At 42.5% G+C, this 25780-nt stretch overlaps 1 protein-coding gene across 1 annotated transcript; it reads left to right on the forward strand.

Annotated features, from left to right (window-relative positions):
* Positions 1 to 24895: 24895 nt before the first annotated feature.
* Positions 24896 to 25375, forward strand: LOC138897426 (uncharacterized). The gene has a single exon (XM_070183395.1). It carries the CDS (start codon positions 24896 to 24898, stop codon positions 25373 to 25375), a length of 480 nt encoding a protein of 159 aa, XP_070039496.1.
* Positions 25376 to 25780: the final 405 nt, after the last annotated feature.

A 25780-nucleotide genomic window follows, 5' to 3' on the forward strand; every position in this document is an offset into this window, starting at 1 on the left:
GTTAAGCCATCACGAACGCGATGGAAGTCATGCGAACGAGAAAAAAGGAAGGCTGGTTAGCCAATGGTCAAACGTTCTACGCAAACGCGTCTCTTGCTCACTGATCGCGTAGCTTTGCAGAAGTTGGTCACCGCAATCATGGTTCTTCTTTCGCGATTGCATAGCACATTAACTGGGCAGATTCTGGGTCAGAAGTGAAATTTCACGTCTTTGATACCCAAACCATTTAATACATGACCTAAAATATTGGAAACACATATTTGGCTTATTTGCAATCTCTTAACTAAGAGAAACAAGTCTTGGAGCAAGGGTTCTTGCATACACACTTGGGACTTGAAGATTTGAAGCTTTTGGTTGAGAATTTCTTACCCACGTTTACTCATTTCTTTATTTCCTTGCTTTGTATCAAATATCTAAGTGTGTAGTATTTTTTTCAACACTTGAATCTTGTTTATGGGAATATTCATATTTAAAGTGTGGATTAAATATCTTGTTGTGCTTATGTATTGAATGATTTTCATTTAATATTGAAGTGAGTTATTGTTTCTTTAATTATTCTTGTTCTTTTATGTTTCCAAAAGGATTAGCTAATCCTAAGACTCGCCCATTAACTTTTAATTAATCTTAGAAAAGGGAATTTAGCATTGAGAAAGATTAATTCAAGAACTTGAGGCGTTAACCCTCATTTTATAGATTCTACCTAGGGATAGGATTGAACTACTTGTATCCATATTCGAGTGTGCTTAATTCTCTTAATTGTTTTAGGGATAATTCAATTCGGAAGTCTTGTTAGTCTTCGAAAGAAGCTAATATAGAATTAATATCCGAGGCTAATTAACATAAGCTCTCTCATATTTATAAAATCGTGAAATACATTGGATCGTTACTTGAGTGTAATTCCCAGTGTATCCATGCTTGTAGCCATTGATCATTTTACTTTCTTTCTAGGTTAGTTTATATTTTTGCATGTAGATATAAATATTTATCAAAATTCCTTTTAAGTGTTTGGCTTAGCATAATAAGCGATAAATCTCTTACATTGCCTAATCTCCTACATCTGTGGGATTCAACCCCGACTCATAGTTGGGTATATTATATTGCATGCAACAGTGTCCGTTTACTTTTTAGTAGTGAATTTGGACGTCATCAGTCTTCATCTAACTTTATTGACCAATCTTTTCGGGAAGCTACTTCCACTTACCCACTAGTCTGAGCATGGTATGGGGTTCCTATTGTATGAGTCACCCCATACTTAGACAATAGTGTTGAAAACTGTTTATTGATAAAGTGTGACCCATTGTTATTAATGGTGACTCGGGGTGTCCCAAAGCGGGCGACTATGTAGTTCCTGAAGAATTCACATACCACATGAGCATTATTAGTCCTAGTAGGGACTACTTCAACCCATTTAGAGACGTAGCCAACAACTACTAGGATATACTTATACGAATGTGAAGATAGGAAAGGACCCATAAAGTTGATGCCCAAAACGTCAAAGACCTCACATACCAGTCCGCTGGCACTTGTCACATGCAACGATGTATGCTCTTGCGTCCTTGTAAAGGGATGGCGAGTAGAACCCGACTTCCATGACTTTTGTTGTTGTCCTATTTTCTCCATAATGTCCTCCAGCTTCGCCGCCATGACAATGAGATAGTATGCTTCCCAATTTGACCTTAAACAAAAATGGGTCATTCCAATAATAGCTTTTACCTCATTTTTGTAAAAACCCAATCAGTTGTTTTGAGCTTTAGCATTCCTTCGATGGTTTGAGACTTAGAGTAACTTCATAATATGTATTATGACTTTCATTTAGTTTTGGTTTTCGAGCAGTTCGGGATTGATTTGGAAGAATGATTCTCATTTTAGAAGCTTTAAGTTAGAAGACTTGACCAAGGTTTGACTTTTGGGGAAACGAACTCAGAATCAGGCTTTGATTGTTTTGATAGTTTTGTATGTTATTGTTTACTTGTACGTATGTTCAGATTTGATTTTGGAGGTTCCTAGAAGAATTCGATACTATTTGTCGAATGTTGGCAATTTGAAGAATATAAAAGTTCATAAGTTTGACCAAGAGTTGACTTTCATTTTATTGGAACCCAATTGGTGTTACGAGACTTTGTATAGGTCTATATAGTTGAATTAAGCTTGTGTGCTAAGTTTCAAAGTAATCTGAAGTCTTTAAGTGTAATTCGGACACTCTTTTGAAAGAATGAAGATTTAACAACTTAAGACAAATTCTATTTGGTTTGAGCCTCAATTCTTTGTTGTGATATTCCCGTGTATATTTTCAGACTTTGGATACGTTTATATGATGTATTTGTACTTGTTGGTATGATTGGATAGGGTCCCGAGGTTCTCACGTGTATTTTGAAATATTGGTTGAGAAACTAGTTAAGTTAAGGATTTGAAGTTTGACCATGGTAAATATCAGATCAAGATGACCTCTTTTCTATGTTTTGAGTGCGTGAGAGGTTCGTGGCGTATTTTATGATTGAAATGCATATATGTTTTGTGTCGGGGTGGTTCTGAATGAGTTTTGGGTGCTAAAACGAAGATTTTCTTATTGTTGGTTTTTTCTGGTGTAAATAATTATGAAAATGCCATTGAAAATTTCAGATTTCTTTTAAAACTTCAAAACATCATATCTCCCTCATTTTAAGGCCAATTTGGGTGATTCAAAAGGCTATCTTCGGTGTAATCTTGCAAGGATCATGTTGGGATTATTAAACATAAGTTTTGGGATTGTCTAGGACCTGAATTGAGCTAGGAAAGTTGTTGCATTGTTTTTCTTGTTTCAGAATTTAGTTACTTTTTCTCACAAGCTTTTGTATCTCGGTTTTGGTCGATTTTGGAGGGGATTTGTCACGACCCAAATTTCAACATGTCGTGATGGTGCCATCACAGTACCAGACAAGCTGACAATCACAAAATAGCTATGCATGTTAATTTAAAAGCATGATATATTGAGTTTGACAGTTAAAATCTCATAAATAACCAAAAGAAATTACTGCAACTCAAATACAAATCCTTAAAATCCGGATGCCACCGAGTATATGAGCTACTAAATGACAACACAATCAAAACTATTAATACAGCTGTCTAGAAAGATAGAACAATGCTAAATAGATTGAAAAGAAGGAGAGTCGAGGTCTGCGGACGCCAAAGCAACTATCTCAACAGGTCTCCAAGCAGGAAATCCTCCAAGTCTAGCAACCTCCGTGTCCAGATGTACTTGGATCTGCACACGAAGTGCAGAGTATAGTATGAGAACAACCGACCCAATATACTCAATAAGTAATAGGACTAACCTTGGGCTGAAAGCAGGAACGATCTCAGATAGGTACAATCCAAAACTAGATAATACAGTACATATACGATAGGGAAATGACCATAATAACTCAGAGAAAATCTCATAATCAGTTGTACACAGTACAGAAAGGTAGACATTCTTTCAAGTTCAACAGTTAAGGCTCAATACTGGTAAAATATGCCAAGTATAGCTAACATGAAGAATATTATATCTCTATGTTTACATGTCAAATATGCATGTCACATGTAATTCAACAAAATGATAAACACATATACTTATGCACTCGAAGTATTTAACCTCACTCAGCACGATCAATAACTCAGCACTCCCAATCAGTCAACACTCTCAATCACTCAGCACTCGCACTCAGCACTCAATGGTACATGCACTCACTGCTAGTATGTCATAATCCGGTGGCGTGGATCCTTCGCAAATGCTAATATAAGACAACACGGCATGCTGCGACGTGCATCCCAAACCAATCATAAATCGATAAAGCTTGATGCGTCATGCATCTTTATAAGGCACCGTAAAATTTTACCCAAAACCCCAGGGTTTCGTGGTACCGATGTAGACTTATGCGTTGATGATTGTAGATATTATTCGTGGCGAGCACAGAATGTTTGGGTTGAAAAGTGCGTTGGGGAGTTGAAGAATATTTTTGGCCGTGCAGGGCATTTTTGCGGTCTGTTCTATGATCGCAGAACTAATCTGCGGATTGCGGATCTGCTGCAGAATGAAGTAGAAGCATCAGCTAATTTTAGGACCATTATGCGGCCACATAATCATTTCACGGGCTGCATAATCCATTGCACATCCAACATAAAAATTTTGGGAGGGAAGTTCTGCGATGCATTATGCGACCGTGGAATTGGTCTGCTGACCGCGGATCGTTCATTGAGTGAAGCAGAAATGCCCAGTTCTAGAGGGCCATTATGCGGTCCATTCTGCGGTCCACAGAAACAGTATGCGGTCGCATATGTGACTACAGATTTGCATCAGGGCTTCATTTTTCTAATTTTTTTAACCCGACCCTATTTCAATAAATAGCCATTGAAGATCATTTATAAGGTGAAAACCTGATAATTTTAGAGAGAGGAAGTGCCATAGAGTGAGAGGGAAAGTTCCTAAGATTACTATACATCAATTCTTGCTCAAGGTTGGAGAATTCACAAGGAGAAGCTCATAAGTTCTTCATCCAAGAGGTAAGGTTCCATGTTCTAGTCTCAATTTCGAATTTGGGGTAGAAGATGGTTAATGACGGGTGTGATTCTTGGGTGTGAGAGTGTATCTATGCATGCATGTACAATCATAAGTTTGGGAAGGTAGTTGAGCTCAAATGGGTAGGCCCTGGGGTTTTGGGGTGAAGGAAATCACCATAGGAGAAACTAGAAATCATAATGCCCACCTAGTGTTCGATAAAATGCTCAAATGAGCTGGAAACATGAACTCCTTCCTAATTTGTGTTCATTTTTTCTATATCTCTAAATAGATCAAAGTTGCTAGGATTTCTGGAACTGTGTAGTGAATTAAGGAAAGCTCAAAGCGAGATATGTTGGCTAAACTTCTCTTTTAGAATTGAACCTTACAATGGCCTTGTAAGTCCTGTATTTCTCAATATAAATTAATTATTCCGAATAATCCTTGTGTCAAAAGATATATGCGTTCAATATGTATTCCATATGTTCTTGTTATGTTGTGTTACTATTTGAGAAGGTGATTTAAGTATGGGTTGTGTTAATATGTTATGACATGAAAACGTGATTCTAATGAAAGCAATCTTGTCGAATTGTATAAGAAATCACATGTGCCTAAGACCCTTAATTTCTCAAATGTATACTTAATGTCTTGAATAGAAATGTTTGTTGTTGATGATCTGTGATGTTGTTTGAAAGTGAAACAGTAAGTATAGAATATGAAATACGACCAACGTGCCATCAATGATATTACATTTGGGGCCATTAGTGCCAACGAAACAAACAGGTGAGAACAAGATGTTGAAATGAGTTGTGAATCCTTTTAATAATTAATGCTTTGGGAGTATCGTTTAGTCATTGAGGAAGGGTAGGTCAAAATAACCTAACCCAGAAACTACACATGCCGGTGTAGGAGTGATTGAAGGGTAAATCCCCATATTAATGTGATGAAGTTGTTTGCCCTTATATGGGATGAGATTGATGTGTTGCTATGTTTCTCGTTAAATGGGATGAGATTGTTTCTAGCGAGATGTGATGTGATGTTGATCCATATGGCATTTTGGTGAGACGGCTTAACCGATCGAGCTGAGATCAGACGCCATGCCGGGCACATGGTGGTATTGTAAGTGGATGTCTCAGGGTGAGACGGCTTAGCCGATCGGGTTGAAATCGGACTTCATGCTAAAAACTCGGTGCTGTATCGGTGCTAAAGATCTCCCAACTTAAAAATATTGACACTTACTTGAAATTTACTTTTCCCCTAATTCGACACCTTGAAACTGTTTGTGCCTCTTAATGATTTCATGATTCCTTTTCTGTTTACTGTTATTCGTTCTATTGAGAGGGTGTTTAGTTTACATACTAGTACTTTTCCATATGTACTAACGTCTCTTTTGCCAGGGTCGCTGTATCTTTAATGGATGCAGGTGGTTCCATAGGAGGTAGTATTGATCAGTGATAGCAAAACACACTCTCCTCAACTGACTTGGTTAGCCCCACTTCATTCCGGGGTCTTGCATCTCTTGTCCTTTGTACATAGCATTTTGAGGTATAGCCGGGGCCTTGTTGCTGGCACAGTCTTAGTAATCTTTTGTTTCTGTTAAAGGCTCCATAGACATAGTGTGGGTTGTTTCTTGTTTGGGGAAGGTTGAACCAAAAATGTTGTAATCGTATCATCTGTTCCACTTTAACTATAATTGTATAGTGTTCTATTTTGGAGACTTGTTAATGATGTAACTTATGGAATTCAACCGGTAATGTACACATAACCTCTTACCGTCTAATTAATGAAATGTATCTTCTCTTTATTCATGGGTGAATTGGGTAGATGGCATTGTGCAGGCTTGCTCGACCTGGGTATCTCGATTTTTAGTTTACATACTAGTACTTTTCCATATGCACTAACGTCCCTTTTGCCAGTGTCGCTGTATCTTTAATGGATGCAGGTGGTTCCATAGGAGGTAGTATTGATCAGTGATAGCAACACACCCTCTCCTCAACTGACTTGGTTAGCCCCACTTCATTCTGGGGTCCTGTATCTCTTGTCCTTTGTACATAGCATTTTGAGGTATAGCTCGGGCCTTGTTGCCGGCACAGTCTTAGTACTCTTTTGTTTCTGTTAGATGCTCCGTAGACATAATGTGGGTTATTTCTTGTTTGGGGAAGGTTGAGCCAAAAATGTTGTAATCGTATTATCTATTTCACTTTAACTATGATTGTATAGTGTTCTATTTTGGAGACTGGTTAATGATGTAACTTATGGAAATGAACCGGTATTGTACACATGACCTCTTACCGTCTAATTAATGAAATGTATCTTCTCTTTATTCACGTGTGAATTTGGTAGATGGCATTGTGCAGTCTTGCTCGACCGGGGTATCTCGGTTGAGCCGCGGTCTCGCTCCCCAAGGTCGGGGCGTGACAAGCCTGATCCCATAAATATCACTCACAATCAGGCCCTTGGCCTCACTCAGTCATCAATCTCTCTAATATCTCGGGCTGGAGAGATAAATTGATAACAGAGGCTGAGATATGATATGAAATGATGAAGGCGACTGAGTACATAATTACAATTTAAGCAAATAAGTCAACAACATAAACAACCTCGGTGGGTCCCAACAGTACCAGCATAAAGCCTAAACATGATTTCTAACATGAATCACAGCTCAATTTCTCTAATACATGGAGATTACATGAATAACAATAAGATCGGGTAACTACATAGTACCAAGAAATTAACCGAGTCACAATTACTATGGCGCACACCCACACGCCCATCACCTAGCATGCGTGTCACCTCAACACCAACCACATAACACATAGATCAGGGATTCATACCCTTTGTATCAAAATTTAGAAGTGTTACTTACCTCAAACCACGCAAATCCCAACTCCAACAAGCCCTTGCCTCGCGAACTGGCCTCCGAACGACTGGAATCTTGCCACAAACAACTTAATACAATCAATACAACCTATAGGAATCAATTGCATACGATAAAGCTAAATTCTTCAACCAAAGTCAAAAAGTCAACCCCGGGCCCACGTCTCGGGATTCGACAAAATTTACAAAACCTGAACACCCATTCAATAACAAGTCCAACCGTACCAATTTCATCCAATTCTGACCTCAAATCCCCAAATCTTAGTCTCCAATACATGGGTAAAACATCCCAAAATTTCACCTCAAAAGCACCAAATCTGCGGGGGAAATTCAATAAGTATTAACCACCAAAGGTTGCTTACCTCTTGAAATCTAGTAAAAACCCCTTCAAAAATCTTCTAAATCCGAGCTCCCAAAGTCCAAAAATGATGAAATTACTCTAGCCCTCGACTTTATGCATTCTGCCATTGGTTCCGCTTCTGGCGTCCATTTATCCGTTTCTACGTTACCGCTTTTTTCGTTAATAGTTCGCACCTACAGAAAAAAACTAGACCCCTGAACTATCGTACCTGCGGGACCACTTCTGCGGGCTCACACCCGCACTTGCGCTTTCGTGCCTATGGAGTCCTTCCGCTTCTGCGAATCCACTGCCTCCTACACGTTTTCGCTTTTGCGGCCTTCTTAGGCAGAAGCGCATCCACTTCTGCAGACATCCTTCTGCACCTGCGCTCCTATGCCTCCTCTCCAATACTTTCATCTGCGCCCCCATGGCTGCTTTTGCGGCTCCGCAACTGCAGCCAATACCTCGCAGTTGCGGTTACACCAAAACAACTGCCCATAAAAGTTTCATAAGTCCAATTCTTGATCTGATTTCAATATGAATCACTCCCGAGGCCCCCGGGACTCCATCCAAACACACCAACCCATAATAAAACATCATATGAACTTAGTCGAGGCCTCAAACCACGTCATATGACATCAAAAGCACGAATCACACCCTAATTCAAGCCTATTGAAACTAATGGATTTCCAACTTCTACAATCGATCCGAAACCTATCAAACCAACTCTGATTGACCTCAAATTTTGCACACAAGTCATAAATGACACAACGGACCAATTCGAACTTCCAAAACCAAAATTCGAGCTGGGTAATAACAAAGTCAACTCTCGGTTAAACTTCTCAACTCTCCAAACTTTAACTTTTTCAACTTTCGCCAATTCAAGCCAGAATGACCTACGGACCTCCAAATCAATATCCCGACACAGTCCTAAGTCCAAAATCACCATACAGAGTTATTAGAATCATCAAAACTCTATTTCGAAGTCATTTACTCATAAGTTAACATCCGTTCAACTCTTGCAACTTAGGCTTCCAACCTCAGGACTAAGTGTGCCAATTTATTCTGAAACATCACCGGAACAAAACCAACCACACCGGTAAGTTACATAACAATAAACAATCATAGAATAAGTAATAAATAGGGAAACAGGGCTATAATATTCAAAATAACCGATCGAGTCTTTACATTCTCCCCCCCTAAACAAATGTTCGTCCTCAAACGGGTCTAAAATCATACATGGGGTCTCAAATAGGTGTGGATATCTGCTCCGCATCTCCCGCTCGGTCTCTCAAGTAGCCTCCTCGATTGGCTGACCTCTCCATTGTACTTTCACTGATGTTATATTGTTTGACCTCAACTTTCAAACCTGCCAATCCAAAATGGGCACCGACTCCATATAATAAGTCAAATCCCCATCTAACTGAACCGTGTTGAAGTCCAAAACATGAGACGGATCACTGAAATACTTTCGGAGCATGGAAACATGAAACACTAAGTGAACACCTCTCCAAAACATGAGACAAATCACAGATCCTAGGTGGCAGTGCAAGTTTGTCACCCACCTCTCTAATCCTCTCAAGCACCTCAAAAGGGCCAATATACCGAGGGCTCAACTTGCCCTTCCTCCCGAACCTCATAACACCTTCATGGGCAAAACTCTGAGCAATACCATCTCCCCACCATGTAGAGAATATCGCAAACCTTCCGATCGACGTAACTCTTCTGTCTAGACTGTGCTGCGTGAAGCCGATCCTTAATTAACTTAAATTTTTCCAAAGCATCCTGAACCAAATTAGTACCCAATAGCCTAGCCTCACGCGACTCAAACTAACCAACCAGAGACAGACACCGCCTCCCATATAAGGCCTCATACCGATCCATCTAAATACTCGACTGGTAGCTATTGTAGTAAACAAACTCTGCAAGCGGCAGAAACTGATCCCAAGAACCTATGAAATCCATGATACAAGCGTGTAGCATATCCTCTAATATCTGAATGGTGCGCTCGGACTATCCGTATGTTTGAGGGTGGAATGTTGTACTCAACTCAACCCGTGTGCCTAACCTCGCTGGACTACTCTCCAAATTTGCGATGTGAACTGCGTACCCCGATCTGAAATAATAGACATAGACATAGACATACAGTGAAGGCGAACAATCTTGCAGTTATAGATCTCAGCCAACCGCTCCATAGAATAGGTAGTCCCAACTGGAATGAAATGTGCGGACTTAGTCAGCCGGTCCACAATCACCCAAATAGCATCAAATTTCTTCAAACTCTGCTGGAGCCCAACTACGAAGTCCATAGTGATACGCTCCTATTTACATTCATGAATCTCAAGCCTCTAAAGCAAACCGTCTGGCCTCTGATGCTCGTAGTTCACCTGCTGACAATTCAAGCACCAAGCTACAAACTCCACTGTGTCTTTATTTATTCTCCTCCACCAATAGTGTTGCGTTAAGTCCTAATACATCTTCACAGAACCCGGATGATTGTAATACCGCAAACTGTGGGCCTCCTCAAGTATCAACTCAAATAGCCTATCCACATTGGGCACACAAATATGACCCTACATCCGCAACACCACATCATCCCCAATAGAAACCTCCTTGGCATCACCGTGCTGAACAGTGTCCTTAAGGACAAGCAAATGGGGGTCGTCTTACTGACGCTATGTGGTGCGATCATATAAAGAAGACCGAGAAATCACACAAGCTAGAACCCGACTAGGCTCCGAAATATCTAACCTCATGAACTGATTTGCCAAGGCCTGAACATCTGATGCAAGTGGTATCGCACCAACATGAATGTGTGCAAGGCTACCCATACTTACCGCCTTCCTACTCAAGGCATCGGCCACCACATTGGCTTTACCGGGATGATACAAAATGGTAATATCATAGTCTTTTAACAACTCCAATTGTCTCGGCTACCTCAAAAATGATTTGTAAATACCTCATAAGACACGCCGTAGAGATAGTTCCTCCAAATCTTCAACGCATGAACGATGGCTGCCAACTCTAAATCATGAACGAGGTAGTTCTTCTCACAAGGCTTCAACTCGTGTAAAGCATATGTAATCACTCTACCCTCATGCATTAAGACACACCCAATACCAATCCGAAAAGCATCACAGTATATTGAATAAGAACCCGATACTGAAGGAAAAACTAGAACTGGAGCTGTGGTCAAGGCAGTTTTAAAGAATAGGGCATTTCTGTGGTCCATTATGCGACCGCAAAATTGATATGCGGACCGTAGATCAGCCGTAAAGAGAAGTAGAGAAATGGGCAAATTTTGGAGGCTGTTTTGCGATCAATTATGCGACCGCGTAACCGTTTCGTGGGCTGCACATACGTCGTAGAAGCCAGCATGAGAAATTTCGGAAGAAGGTTCTGGGGTCCTTTATTCAACCGCACACCTGCACAGAAATGCCTAGTTCTGGAGGGCCATTATGCGGACCGTAGAGGTGTTATGTCGTCGCATATGCGACCCCAATTCATTTTATTTAGCCATATGGGTCATTTTTGAGGAATTATCTGGTAATTTGGAGAAAGGATAGAGCTATTTTAGAGAGAGAAAGGGGAGATTCAAGGATTTTACTGCTCAACTTGGATTAGGCCTTGGAATTCCATCAAAGGGAACTGGCTAGAGTTTCTAAAAGGTAAGAATTTCTTCCCCCAATTCTCCAATTTCGAATTCTGGGTTGATTATGGGTGATGAGAGTAGACATATCATATGCATGAGCAAATAAGGATTCTGGGGAATATGTCGGACAACCTTGGGTGGTTTTGTTGTTGAATTGGTTAAGGAAAGGTTGGGTTGTCATTGTAGCAGCTCTTGCCATACGAATTCCTCTAATCGTGCTTGTAATTCTCCCCTCTTCTATAGATTGATATCGTTAGGAGTGTTAGGACGTTGTTGTTACACCGCGGAAGGCTCTTTCGAGGTATGAAGGCTAAACTCTTCTTCTAGTATCGGAATTCTCGTATTCTTACAAGACTCCATCGTGTGTAGTTTGAACTTGAAACACTATTGGAGTGGGATATTCAAGCTAGTAAATTGATTCTCAAATTGCATAACGTATCCAAACCCTCATGTGTTAATGATTCTCTATTTTTACTTAATTAAGATATACCCCTTTTTGGGAAGAAAATTTTATACGAAATCAATTTGATCAAATTCTTGTTTCTCATATGATGACATCTTTTGTACAAACTATTATCATTTTGGGAATCTGAAGTGTGGCATTGTGAATACACCTCCACCCGCATACATTGGGGGGAGGCGGCGGGGCCGCTTTGTGTAGAGATTGTGATAGTGAATACACCTCCACCCGCACACATGGGTGAGGTGGTCGGGCCGCTTTGTGTAGAGATTGTGATTGCGAATACACCTCTATCCGCACACATTGGGGTGAGGTGGTAGGGCCGCTTTGTATAGAGATTGTGGTATTGTGATTACAGCTCCATCCGCACGCATTGGGGTGAGGAGGCATGGCCATTTTGTATAGAGATTGTGGCATTGTGGTAGAGGTCATATAGAGGATTCCCAACTTGAATATATAAATGTTATTGAAAGCTTTAGATTAATTTTCTATGGTTTCTAATGGCCATTTAAGCTCTTTTATCGCTTCCATGACTCATCACATTCATGTTTCACTTCCAATCCTTTAAAGGGGTGTTTGGTTTTCATACTAGTTCCATTCCACATGTACTAACGCCCCTTTTGCCAGGGGCGATGCTGTCACGACCCAAAACTCGATCTGTCATGAGCACCTATCATAGTACTAGGAAAGCCGACATCTCACACATACTAACAGTTTTAAAACTCGAATATGCAGAAGTAAGTTTAAATAATTAAGAATTTCACAGATACTAGATATGAACCTCAAAATAATTACAAGAATCTTCCCAAAAGATCTGGGTGTTACAGAGTACATGAGAATCTATATATATAACAGCATAGTCTGGTACATTGTCTGGAAAGTAAGACAAAAATACATAAAACTATAAGATGGAGAAAGGAAGATCAAGGTCTGCGGATGCCAAGCAGCTACCTCGATGATCTCCGAACAAGCAGACTCCATGATCAATAACCGTCGTGCCCGAAAATTCCTGAATCTTCACACGAGGTACAGGGTGTAGTGTGAGTACTACCAACTCAATAAGTATCTCAAATAAACAAGGGAAGGTAAGAGAAAATTAATTTGTTGAGGTCACTAGTTAAATCAGTACAATTTTATCCTCTTGGATTAACATAGTATAAGATTAAAACTAGTTCATAAAGCTTCGTGATCTAATATCCGTGTGTGCGTGTGCACTTGTTCTCAAATACCCTGCTCAACAGTATTATGGCATGTAGGGGAAAGAAAACAAGTAATCAGATAAATGATCAAGAAAATACAAATTTCACACACTGCACGGACAACTCACGTGCTAACAATAGAATCAGCACGGACAACTCACTTGTCAATAATATAAATATATGGATCTGCACGGACAACGCTTGTGTTGCACGGACAACTCACGTGCCAATAATATCAATATATGGATCCACACAGACAACTTACGTGCTTCACGGACAACTCACGTGCCTATAACATAATCTGCCCGACATAGCCGCAGGCCCCAGTCCAAAATATCATACAAAAGCAATAAAGCAAGTGTACAGGTATATAATGAATGAAATAAGATTCTCGTTTCTCTGGACTGATGTAAATAACTTGCTAAAGGGTAGGCATGTGCAAAGTGTGCTATCGTAGCTCAATTCGGAAGTTTCATCAATGAAAAGCATTTATCAAGTTCGTTCTGGGATTAAACCTCTAACTAGACTCATCATGGCTCAATTAGATCACATAAACTATTACCACATATTAGATATCGAAGCTCGAAGCTTAACAGTCATTTCTGGTCTTATAGGAGCTCGAGCACAACCCAAACATGAATCTACAACCCCGGTGCCCGCACATGGGATCATCCCCACGCACGTGCGTACCCAAAAGCACATGGCAATCACACAATTCAGGCAACTGGTGCCTCAACCGAGTTAAAATACGATACTTACCTCATGCAACTCGAATCACTCCGCTAGCAAGCCCTTGCCTAGCGAATCGGACTGCGAGTGCCTCGAATCTAGCCATAAAAAGTTTGATACAATCAACACGAGCTAAAGAAATCAATTCCATAAGAAAGTATCAAGTTCTTAATCAAAAATAAAAACGTCACTCTAGAGCCAGCTCCCGGGCCCACGTCTTGAAATTCGATAAAAGTCATAAGATCCGGAAGCCCATTCAACCATGAGTCCAACGATACCAAAATTACCCAAACCTAACACTAAACCGACCCCCAAATTCCCAATTTAAACTCTCAAAATCCCTAGCCTCAACTCGCAAAATTACACAACAAAACCACACAATCTAGGTGGGAAAAACAATGGGGAAACATAATTATTGAATAAATTTAACCACAAGTGATTTACCTGAAGAACCCCTCAAAAATCCTCTCAAACATTGCCTAATCCTGAGCTTAAAATGTTTAAAATGAGGATAATCTCGGAAACCCTCAAATTAAAACACCGCCCGGGCATTTCCGCACCTGCGCACCCGCATTTGCGGAGAAAAACTCACTTATGTGAAACTCACTTAACAACCGACAAAGCACTCCTGCAGTCCCAACTTCACACCTGCGGGATCGTATCTGCGAGCCATTCCTCGCTTCTGCGACTCCCATGCTGCCCGTCCAAATCTGTTTCTGCGGTCGACTTCGCGCAGATGCGCATCCACATCTGCAGAAACTTTTCCGCACCTGTGACCCCCAGTGAGATTCCTCCTCTTCGCAGCTGTGCAAGCTCAGCTGCTTATACGGCTCCGCACCTGCGGCCAATCCCACCGTAGGTGCGATGACACCAGATCAGCAGCACCTTAGTATAAAACTTAAGCCAAATTCGATCCGTTAACCATCCGAACTCCACCCAAGGCCCCCGGGACCTCAACCAAGCATACCAATAAGTACTAAAACATGATACGAACTTAGTCGAGCCCTCAAATCACATCAAAACACCAATCGCACCCTAATTCAAGCCTATTGTAACTAAGGGAATTCCAACTTCTACAAACGACGCCAAAACCTATGAAATCACGTACGTTTGACCTCAAATCTTGCACGCAAGTCACAAATGACACCACAAACCTACTCCAACTTTTGCCATTTCAATCCTAATTCAATTATAGACTTCCAAATCACAATTCGGACACGGTCCTAAGTCCAAAATCACCCAATGGAGCTAACGGAACCATCAAAACTCCATCCGGAGTCGTTTACACATAAGTCAACATCTGGACAACCTTTTTAACTTAAGCTTCGAACCTCGAGACTAAGTGCCTCAACTCATTCTGAAACCTTTTCGGACCCGAACAAACTATCCCAGCAAGTTACATAGCAGTTATAAGGTACAAAATGAGCAGTAAATAGGGGGAACGGGGCTACAACTCTCAAAATGACCGGCCGGGTCGTTACATCCTCCCCCTCTTAAACAAATGTTCGTCCTCGATCGGGTCTAAAAATGTACCTGGAGTCTCTAATAGGCATGGATATCTACTCCGCATCACCTGCTCGGTCTCCCATATAGCCTCCTCAACTGGATGATCTCTCTATTGCACCTTCACTAAAGCTATGTCGTTTGACCTTAACTTTCAAACCTGCAGATCCATAATGGCCACCGGTTCCACATCATAAGTCAAATCACCATCCAACTGAACCGTGCTGAAATCCAAAACATGAGACGATCGCCGACATACTTCCAGAGCATAGAAACATAAAACACTGGATGCACACTCGACAAACTAGGTGGCAAGGAAAGCTTGTAAGACATCTTTCCAATCCTCTGAAGTACCTCAAACGGCCCAATATACCGAGGGCTCAACTTGCCCTTCTTCCCGAATCTGATAACACCCTTCATGGGTGACACCATGAGCAGTATCTTCTCCCCAACCATGAAAGCAATATCTTGAACCTTCCTATCAGTGTTACTCTTCTGTTTGGACTGCACCGTTCAAAGCCGATCCTGAATCAATTTAACCTTGTCCAAAGCATCCTGAACTAAGTTAGTACCCAATAGCCTAGCCTCCCCCGGCTCGTACCAAGCCACCAGAAATCAATACCGTCTCCCATATAGAGCCTCATATGGAGCCATCTGAATGCTCGACTGGTAGCTGTTGTTGTAGGCAAACTCCGTGAGCGGTAGAAACGGATCCCAAGAACCCCCGAAATTAATGACACAAGCGTGTAGCATGTCCTCCAATATCTAAATAGTGCGCTCAGATAGTCCGTCCGTCTGAGGGTGAAATTTTATACTCAACTCAACTTTGGTGCCCAACTCTTGCTGCACGACACTCCAAAACTGCGATGTAAACTGCTTGCCCTGATATAAAATGATGGACACCGGCACATCGTGAAGGCGAACAATCTCGCAGAGGTAAATCTCTACCAACCGCTCTAAAGAATAAGTAGTCTCGATTGGAATGAAGTGTGCAGACTTGGTCAGCCGATCCACAATCACACAAATAGCATCAAACTTCCTCGAATTCCGTGGGACCCCAACTACAAAATCCATGGTGATCCGCTCCCATTTCCACTCTGGAATCTCTAGCCTTTGAAGCAATCCGACCAGTCTCTGATGCTCATACTTCATCTGCTGATAGTTAAGGCACTGAGCTACAAATCCCACTATATTTTTCTTCATTCTCCTCCACCAATAATGTTGTCTCAAGTACTAATAAATCTTCGTGGCACCTGGATGAATTAAATACCACAAACTATGGGCCTCCTCAAGAATCAACTCACGTAGACCATCTATATTAGGCACACAAATCCGACCCTGCATCCTCAACACCCCATCATCCCTAATAATAACATCTCAGGCATCATCGTGCTGAATCGTGTCCATAAGGACAAGCAAATGAGGATCATCATACTAGCGCTCTCTGATGCGATCATATACGCATGACCGAGAAACCACACAAGCTAGAACCCGACTGGGATCCGAAACATCTAATCTCACGAACTGGTTTGCCAAGGCATGAACATCAACTACAAGAGGTCTCTCACCAATAGAAATGAATGCAAGGCTGCCCATACTCTCCGTCTTTCTACCAAGGCATCAACCACCACACTGGCCTTCTCGGGATGATACAAAATGGTAATATCAGAATCCTTTAGCAGCTCCAACCATCTCCGCTGCCTCAAATTTAGATCCTTCTATTTGAACAAGTGCTGGAGATTCTGATGATCTGTAAATACCTCATAAGAGACACCATAGAGATAGTGCCTCCAAATATTCAATGCATGAATGATGGCAGCCAACTCCACGAAGCGACGATAATAACCGGCCAAGACGAGAAAGTTACGAATCTCCGTAGCTGAGGACGGTCTGGGCCAACTCTGAACCGCCTCAATGGACACCACGTGTCCCAACAACGCCACTGAACTAAGCTAAAACTCACACTTGGAGAACTTGGCATAAAGCTTCTCTTCCCTCAACCGCTGCAACACAACCCTCAAATATTGGGCATGCTCCTACTGGCTACGAGAGTACACCAGGATATCATCAATGAATACTATGACAAACGAGTCAAGATAAGGCTGAAATACGTTGTTCATCAGATGTATGAATATTGTTGGGGCGTTGGTCAGCCCAAAAGACATCACAAGTAACTCATAATGAGCATAACGAGTCCTGAATGTTGTCTTTAAAATATTCGAGTCCCGAATCTTCAATTGGTGGTACCTAGACCTCAAATAATTCTTAGAGGACACTCTCGCTTCCTGAAGATGGTCAAACAGATCATTTATGCGCGGCAAAGGATATTTGTTCTTGATTGTAACTTTGTTCAACAACCTATAGTCCAATTTGTTTTTCTTTGCCACCATGAGACCAGAAATCAATGATTTTGCGCATTGATGAACATCCGCATAGTACTATCCTTCTTCTTCACAAACAGAACCGGTGCACCCCAAAGCGACACACTAGGCCTAATAAACCCCTTATCAAGAAGTTCCTGAACATGTTCTTTCAATTCAATCAACTCAGCTAGTGCCATACGATACAGAGGAATAGAAATGGGCTAAGTTCCTGGCACCAAGTCAATATCAAAGTCAATATCTCTGTCGTGCGGCATGCCCGACAGATCTGCAGGAAACACATCCAAAAAATGTCGCACCTCCGGAACAGAATCAATAGTAGGACTATCAGCACCAATATCCCTCACAAAGGCCAAACAAGATATACAGCCTTTCCCAACCATCTGTTGGGCCTTCAAATATGAAATCACTCTGCTGGTAACATAGTCTGGAGAACCTCTCCACTCAATCCTTGGCAAACCCGGTATCGCCAACGTCATGGTCCTAGCGTGACAGTCCAGCACAACATGACATGGAGACAACCAATCCATACCCAAGATCACGTCGAAATCAACCATACTAAGCAATAAGAGATCCACTCTAGTCTCCAATCCCCCAATAGTCACCACACACGATAGATATATACGGTCCAAAATAATAGTATCACCCAGCGGCGTAGATACATGAACATGTGAAACTAAGGACTCATGGGGCATATCCAAATAACGAGGAAAATAGGAGGACACGTAGGAATAAGTTGAACCAGGGTAAAATAATGTGGAAGGATCACTTTGGCACACTAAGACAATACATGTGATCACTACATCTAAAGGAACTACATCTGACCTAGCAGAAATAGCATAGAATCGGGCCTGACTGCCACCTGATCGGCCTCCCCCTCTTGGGCGACCTGCAGCAGCCTCTGCCCCACCCTGAGCTGGCTGAGTGGGTGATTGAATTGCTAGTGCTGGTACTATAGGCCGAGAACTCTATTGTGGATCCCTACTCAATAATCTAGGGCAATCTCTCTTGATATGACCCATGTTCCCGCACTCGAAACAACCCTCATTTGACGGAACTGCTGCTCCTGATTATCTAGGGCAATCTAAAGGCAGTTCCTCATCGTCAAACGATGGGTTCCGCAGACAAGGCATGGTGAGAACTCTATGCTAGTAGCGCGATGAATGAAGACTATCCTGAGCAAGAACGGTAAGAACCGTGGCTAACTAATGCACCACGATGAGCTGGACGAGTTATTTGAGCGGGCCTATAAGGACAACCCCAACTGTGGTAAGACTGTTCCCTAGAATGAACACCATTGGGACTACCCGAACCTCGAGGCCTCTTGGCCTCCTTCTCCTCATGCTCTTAACTATGGACCATCTCTATCTGCCGAGCAATATCAACCAGCTCATCAAAAGTAGCACCGGATACTGTCTCTCGAGTCATAAGCAGCCGCAACTAATATGTAAGGCCATCAATGAACCTCTTAATCCTCTCCCTATCCGTGGGAACCAACCAAACTACATGATGGGCTAACATGGAAAACCTTATCTCATACTTGGTCACAGACATGCCATCCTTACATAGCTGCTCAAACTGTTTGCGCAGCTACTCCCTGCGAGACTGTGGTACCAACTTCTCCAAGAAGATAACGGAGGTCCCATGCCATGTAAGTGGTGTTGCACTGACAGGCCTGCGCCCCTCATAAGCCTCCCACCATCTGAAGGCAGCCCCAATAAACTGAAAAGTAGTGAATGATACCCTACTGGTCTAAAGAATACCTGCTGTGTAAATAGTACGCTGGCACCTGTCCAAAATGTCATGGGCATCCTCAGACTCAGCCCTGCTGAATGATGAATAATGGAGTGTCCCAAATCTCTCTAGTCTCCGCTGCTCATCATCAATCACAACGGGATCCACCTGGTCCTGAGCATCTGTAAACAGCTGGGCTAGTGGTACATCCGGTGTCAAAAGTCCATGCATCACCGACTCTGGTGTACATGCGGCAGGAGTCTGAGTACCTCTCCCAGCTTGAGAAGTGGTTGCCGCGGCCGAAACACAAATCGCCTGAGCAAGGCTGGTGCACACAGTCAAAATATGAGCCAAAGCCTCCTAAAGACCTGGAATCACAATGGGCATAGCTAGTGGTTGAGCTGGCCCCACTGGCTCTATCAGAGCTGGTACCTTCTCTTGAGCTGCAGCAACTGGTGGATCTGCAGGTGCCGCTCTAGCAGTTGTACGAGCAGCACCCCTGCCCCTATTGTGACCCCGGCCTCTCGTGGCCCTAGCTGGTGGTGCTGGTGGCTGTACGTCCCGACCGGTAGTACGTTTCCTCACCATCTCTGAGAGAATAGAACAACAAAAATTTAGTGAACGGAATCAACAAATCCGCACGACAAGAATACAAGAATGTGAAGTTTCTTAAGGGTTCGGTAGCCTCTCGAAGATAAGTACAGACGTCTTCGTACCGATCCGCAAGACTCTACTAAACCTTTTCATGACTCGTGAGACCTATGTAACCTAGGGTCTAATACCAACTTATCACGACCCAAAACTCGACCTGTCGTGATGGCGCCTATCATAGTACTAGGCAAGATGACATCTCACACATACTAACACATTTAAAACTCAAATATGCGGAAGTGAGTTTAAATAATTAAGAATTTCACATATATTGGATATGAACCTCAAAATCAATACAAGAATCCTCCCAAAAGATCTGGGTGTCACGGAGCACATGAGCATCTATATATATAACAACATAGTCTAGTACATTTTCTGGAAAGTAAGACAAAAATACATAAGCTAAAAGATAGAGAAAGGAAGATCAAGGTCTACGAACACCAAGCTGCTACCTCGATGAACTCCAAACAGGTAGACTCCACGATCAACAACAGTCATGCTCGGAAATACCTGAATCTGCACACGAGGAGCAGAGTGTAGGGTGAGTACAACCAACACAATAAGTATTGCAAATTAACAAGGTAAGGTAAGAGAAGCTTAATTTGTTGAGGTCACTAGTTAAATCCACACAATTCTACCCTCTTGGATTAACATAGTATAAGATTAAAGCTAGCTCATAAAGCTTCGTGATACTAATATCCGTATGTGCATGTGCACTGGTTCTCAAATACCCTGCTCAACAGTAATATGACATGTAGGGGAAAGAAAATAAGTAATTAGATAAATGATCAAGAAAATACAAGTTTCACATACTGTACGGACAACTCACGTGATAATAATAGAATCTGCATGGACAACTCACGTGTCAATAATATAAATATATGGATCCGCACGGACCAATGATATTAATATATAGATCCACATGGACAACTCACGTGCCAATAATATAATCTGTCCGGCATATCCACAGGCCCCAATCCAAAATATCATACAGCAGCAATAAAGCAAGTGTACAGGTATGTAATGAATGAAATAATATTCCTCTATCCCTGGACTGGGGTAAATAACATGCTAATGGGTAGCTCAATCCGGAAGTTTCGTCAATGAAAAGCATTAATCAAGTTCGTTCAGGGATTAAACCTCTAAGTAGACTCATCATGGCTTAATTAGATAACATAAACTATTACCTCATGTTAGATATCGAAGCTCGAAGCTTAACAGTCATTTCTGGTCTTTTAGGAGCCCGAGAACAACCCAAACACGAATCTACAACCCCGGTGCCCGCACATGGGATCATCCCCACGCATGTACGCATCCAAAAGCACGTGGCTATCACAACAATTCAGGAAACTAGTGTCTCAACCTAGTTAAAATACAGCAATTACCTCATGCAACTTGAATCACTTTGCTAGCAAGCCCTTGCCCCGCGAATCGGCCTCCGAGCACCTCGAATCTACCCATAAAAAGTTTGATACAATCAACACGAGCTAAAGGAATCAATTCCATAAGAAATATCAAGTTCTTAATCAAAAGTCAAAAAATCACTCTAAAGCCATTCCTGGGCCCACGTCTCAAAATTCAATAAAAGTCACAAAATCCGAAAGCCCATTCAACCATGAGTCCAACCATACCAAATTTACCAAAATCTAACACCAAATCGACCCCCAAATTCCGAATTTAAGCTCTCCAAATCCCTAGCCTCAACTCCCAAAATTACACCTTAAAACCACACAATCTAGGGGCAAAAAATAATGGGGAAACATAATTATTGAATAAATTTAACCACAAGTGACTTACCTTAAGAACCCCTCGAAAAGCCTCTAAAAAATCGCCTAATCCCGAGCTTGAAATGTTTAAAATGAAGAAAATCTCGGAAACCCTTGAATTTAAACACTGCGCAGGCATTTCCGCACCTGCGCAGGCATTTTCGCACCTGCGGAGCCTGGGCTCGCACCTGGGCTCCCGCTTTTTCGGAGAAAAACTAGCTTATGCGAAACTCACTTAGCATCCGACCAAGCGCACCTGCGGTCCCCAGCTTTGCACCAGCGGGCACGATTCTACGAGCCATTCCTCGCTTCTGTGACTCCCATGTTGCCCGTCCAAATTCGCTTTTGCGGTCAACCTCGCGCAGATGCGCATCCGAATCTGCGGAAAATTTTTCGCGCCTGCGACCCCCAGTGACTTTCCTCCTCTTCGCAGCGGCGCAAACTCATCCACTTATACGGCTCCGCACCTGCTGCCAATCCTACTGCAGGTGCAATGACACCAGATCTGCAGAACCACAGCATAACACTTAAGCCAAATTCAATCTATTAACCATACGAACTTCACCCGAGGCCCCCGGGATCTTACCCAAATATTCCAACAACTACTAAAACACAATACAAACTTAGTTGAGACCTCAAATAACATAAAACAACATAAAAACATGAATCACACCCCAATTCAAGCCTATTGAAACTAAGGAAATTCCAACTTCAACAAACGACGTTGAAACCTATCAAATCACGTCGAATTGACCTCAAATACGAGCCCGGAAACCACAAAGTCCTCTATCGGTCAAACTTCTAAATTTCCAACTTTCACCATTTCAAGCCTAATTCAACTATAGACCTCCAAATCACAATCTGGATACGCTTTTAAGTCTAAAATCACCCAACGCAGCTAACAGAACCATCAAAACTCCATTTCAGAATCGTTTATACATAAGTGAATATCCGGTCAACCTTTTCAACTTAAACTTCCAACCTTGAGACTAAGTGCCTCAACTCGTTCCGAAATGTTTCCGGACCCAAACCAGCTACCCCGGTAAGTCACATAGCAGTTATAAGATAGAAAATGAGCAGTAAATGGGGGGAATGGGGCTACAACTCTCAAAAAATGACTGGCCAGATTGTTACAATGCAGGTGGTTCCACCTCATGCAGCTTTGATCAGTGATAGCGGTGCAACCTTTTCCCAGCTGACTTGGTGAGCCCCACTTCATTTCTAGGTCATATATCTTTTGCTCCTTATGCATTTAGTTTTGAGGTATACTCGGGGCCTTGTTGCCTGCACTATCAATGTATTCCTTTGTATATATTAGAGGCTCCGTAGATATGGTATGGGTAGTATGTTGGTGTTGGGAGGTCAAACTAGTAATGTTGTATTTGTACCACATGTTCCACTTCAAACCATGAAATTGTTTGTATTTTGAGACTTAAAAATTATGTGACCAATGAAAATGAATTTATATTGTTTACATGATCCTCCTCATTTTCTAACTAATGAAATATATCTTCACTTTATTCATGGGTGAGTTCAGATAGAAGGCATTGTACAAGCTTGCTTGGCCGAGTTATCTCGGTTGAGCACTGGTCGAGCTCCCCGAGGTCGGTGCGTGACAAGCTTAGTATCAGAGCGTAAGGTTTTAAAGTGTCCTAGGATGTCTCGAAGCCATGTCTAGTAGAGGCCTTCTTATCGGTGTTTTGTCGACCACATCTATAATTAGGAGGCTACTTGGGCATTTAGGAATAATACCATTCTTTAATGTTCTAGATCGTGCGATAAAGCTGATTGTAGGGTTGTTTCTTATCTAACTTATGCATTGCTCTAAATTTCAGTATATTGCGCCTAGGAAGAAAGTAAGATCTGGCTAAGGAGCCAATGCCACCCCAGGAGTGGCAGTTGATTATATACCCGATGATGCGGGTGAGGACCCGAGGGGTGAGGATGTTCCCCCAGCTACTACATGCCTGATTTTACTACTTCTGCTCCGACTGCACCAATACCTACTCGTACTAAGGGTGCATCTACTCCACCTCCAGCACCAGCTTCCAGTCTCGGTGTTTCGGATGGTGATCTTAGGGGAGACATATAGATGTTGGATCATATAGTGGCTTTCCAAGCCTAGAGATCGAATGTTGCACCTGCTTCTTCCAGACAACCGGGGAAGTTTGCTAGTTCCAGGGTGAACAGGTTTCTTCTGTTGGATCCTCCAGTGTTCACAGGTACTGATCCTGAGGAGGACCCCCATGACTTTATTGATTAGATGCACAAGATCGTTTGAGTTATGCATGCTACTGAGACGGAGGGAGTGGAGTTGGCCTCCTACCTCCTGAAAGGGGTGTCCTATTTCTGGTTTGAGATGTGGGAGGAATCTCGTGAGGAAGGGAGCCCTCAGGCGAGGTGGAGTGAATTTGCCTACGACTTCATTGACCATTTCTTGCTTGCCGATACTAAGGCGGCCCATACCGCTGAGTTTAAGAGTCTGAAGCAAGGTAGCATGAGAGTGTGGGAGTATCATATGAGGTTCGCGCGCCTGTCCAAGTATGCCATCTACATGTTGCCCACTATGGAGTCTAGAGTGCGCCGGTTTGTGTAGGGCCTTAGCCCTTTTGTTATTCATGAGGCCGCTACAGCTGCCTTGAATTTTGATATGAACTATGGTAAGATAGTGGCATTTTCTCAACCCACAGAGACTCGCAAACTGAAAAATAGAATGGAGCGAGAGGGTAGCAACAAGGCCCGGTCAGCGGACAACTTTAGTGGTACTGTGGTGGTGGTGGCAGGTCCGCATTTAGGGGAGTGTCATCAGGTCTATCCCAGTCCTTTGCTAAGTCTTCAGTCAGTGCACCGCCATCAGGGCCCAATCAGCAGCAGTGGAGCTATTTCGGGCAAAATCAGGGCAACAGGGGATCCTACCAGCAAGGTCGGCCTGGAGGGAGATTTTAGCAGCAACGGAGGCCCTCATGCCCTAGGTGTGAAAAGATGCATTTTGGGACCTGCTTCCTGGATAAGCCCATACGCTACGGGTATGGTATCAGGGGTCCCATTCAGAGGGATTGTTGTTCGTCCCGTGAGGGCGTGGGCAGGGGTATGACGCAGCCAGCCAGTTCTACAACTACTTCATCCTCAACCCCTCCCCCAGTTCGAGGCAACCCATCACCCGTAGGGCGTGGTGCAACCAGAGGTGGTACCGAGAGCTCGGTAGGGCCCAATAGGTTTTATGCTATTAGGAGACATCAACATTCAGAGGCTTCTACAGATGTTGTTACAGGTGTATTGACTGTCCATTCTCATGATGTATATGCCCTTATTGATCTTCGTTCCACTTTATCATATGTCACTCCTTATGTTTATAGGGATTGTGTTGTCATAGTGCTTGGTCGGGATACCATGGTCGATCTCATTGAGCTTGGGATGGTTGATTTTGATATAATAATGGGGATGGACTGGCTTTATTCATGTTTTGCCAAGCTTGATTGCCAAACCAGATCCGTTAGGTTTGACTTTCCAAATGAGCCAGTTATTAAATGGAAGGGGGATGATGTGGTGCCAAAGGGTAGGTTTATTTAATACCTTATGGCCACAAAGATGATCAACAAAGGGTGTATTTACCATTTGGTCCGAGTTACCGACATCGATGTTGAGGCACCTACACTTGAGTTTGTGCCTGTTGTGAATGAATTTCGAGAGGACTTTCCCAATGAGCTCCATGGGATTCCACCATGCAGGGAGATTGATTTTGGGATTGATGTGATGCTAGGAACGCAACCTATATCTATTCTACCCTACAAGATGGCACCGACAGAATTGAAGGAACTAAAGGAACAATTGAAGGACTTGCTCGAGAAGGGTTTCATCCGGCCGAATGTGTCGCCTTAGGGCACACTGGTCCTCTTTGTAAGAAAGGAAGATGGGTCACTGAGAATGTGTATTGATTATCGGCAGCTCAACAAGGTCACGATCAAGAAGTACCCA

The sequence above is a fragment of the Nicotiana tomentosiformis genome, chromosome 8 (genome assembly GCF_000390325.3).
Source record: "Nicotiana tomentosiformis chromosome 8, ASM39032v3, whole genome shotgun sequence".
Lineage (NCBI taxonomy): Eukaryota > Viridiplantae > Streptophyta > Magnoliopsida > Solanales > Solanaceae > Nicotiana > Nicotiana tomentosiformis.

What these genes read in the sequence shown, in the direction of transcription:
- LOC138897426 (XM_070183395.1), top strand. Translation starts at nt 24,896, where the DNA reads ATGACGCAGCCAGCCAGTTCTACAACTACTTCATCCTCAACCCCTCCC.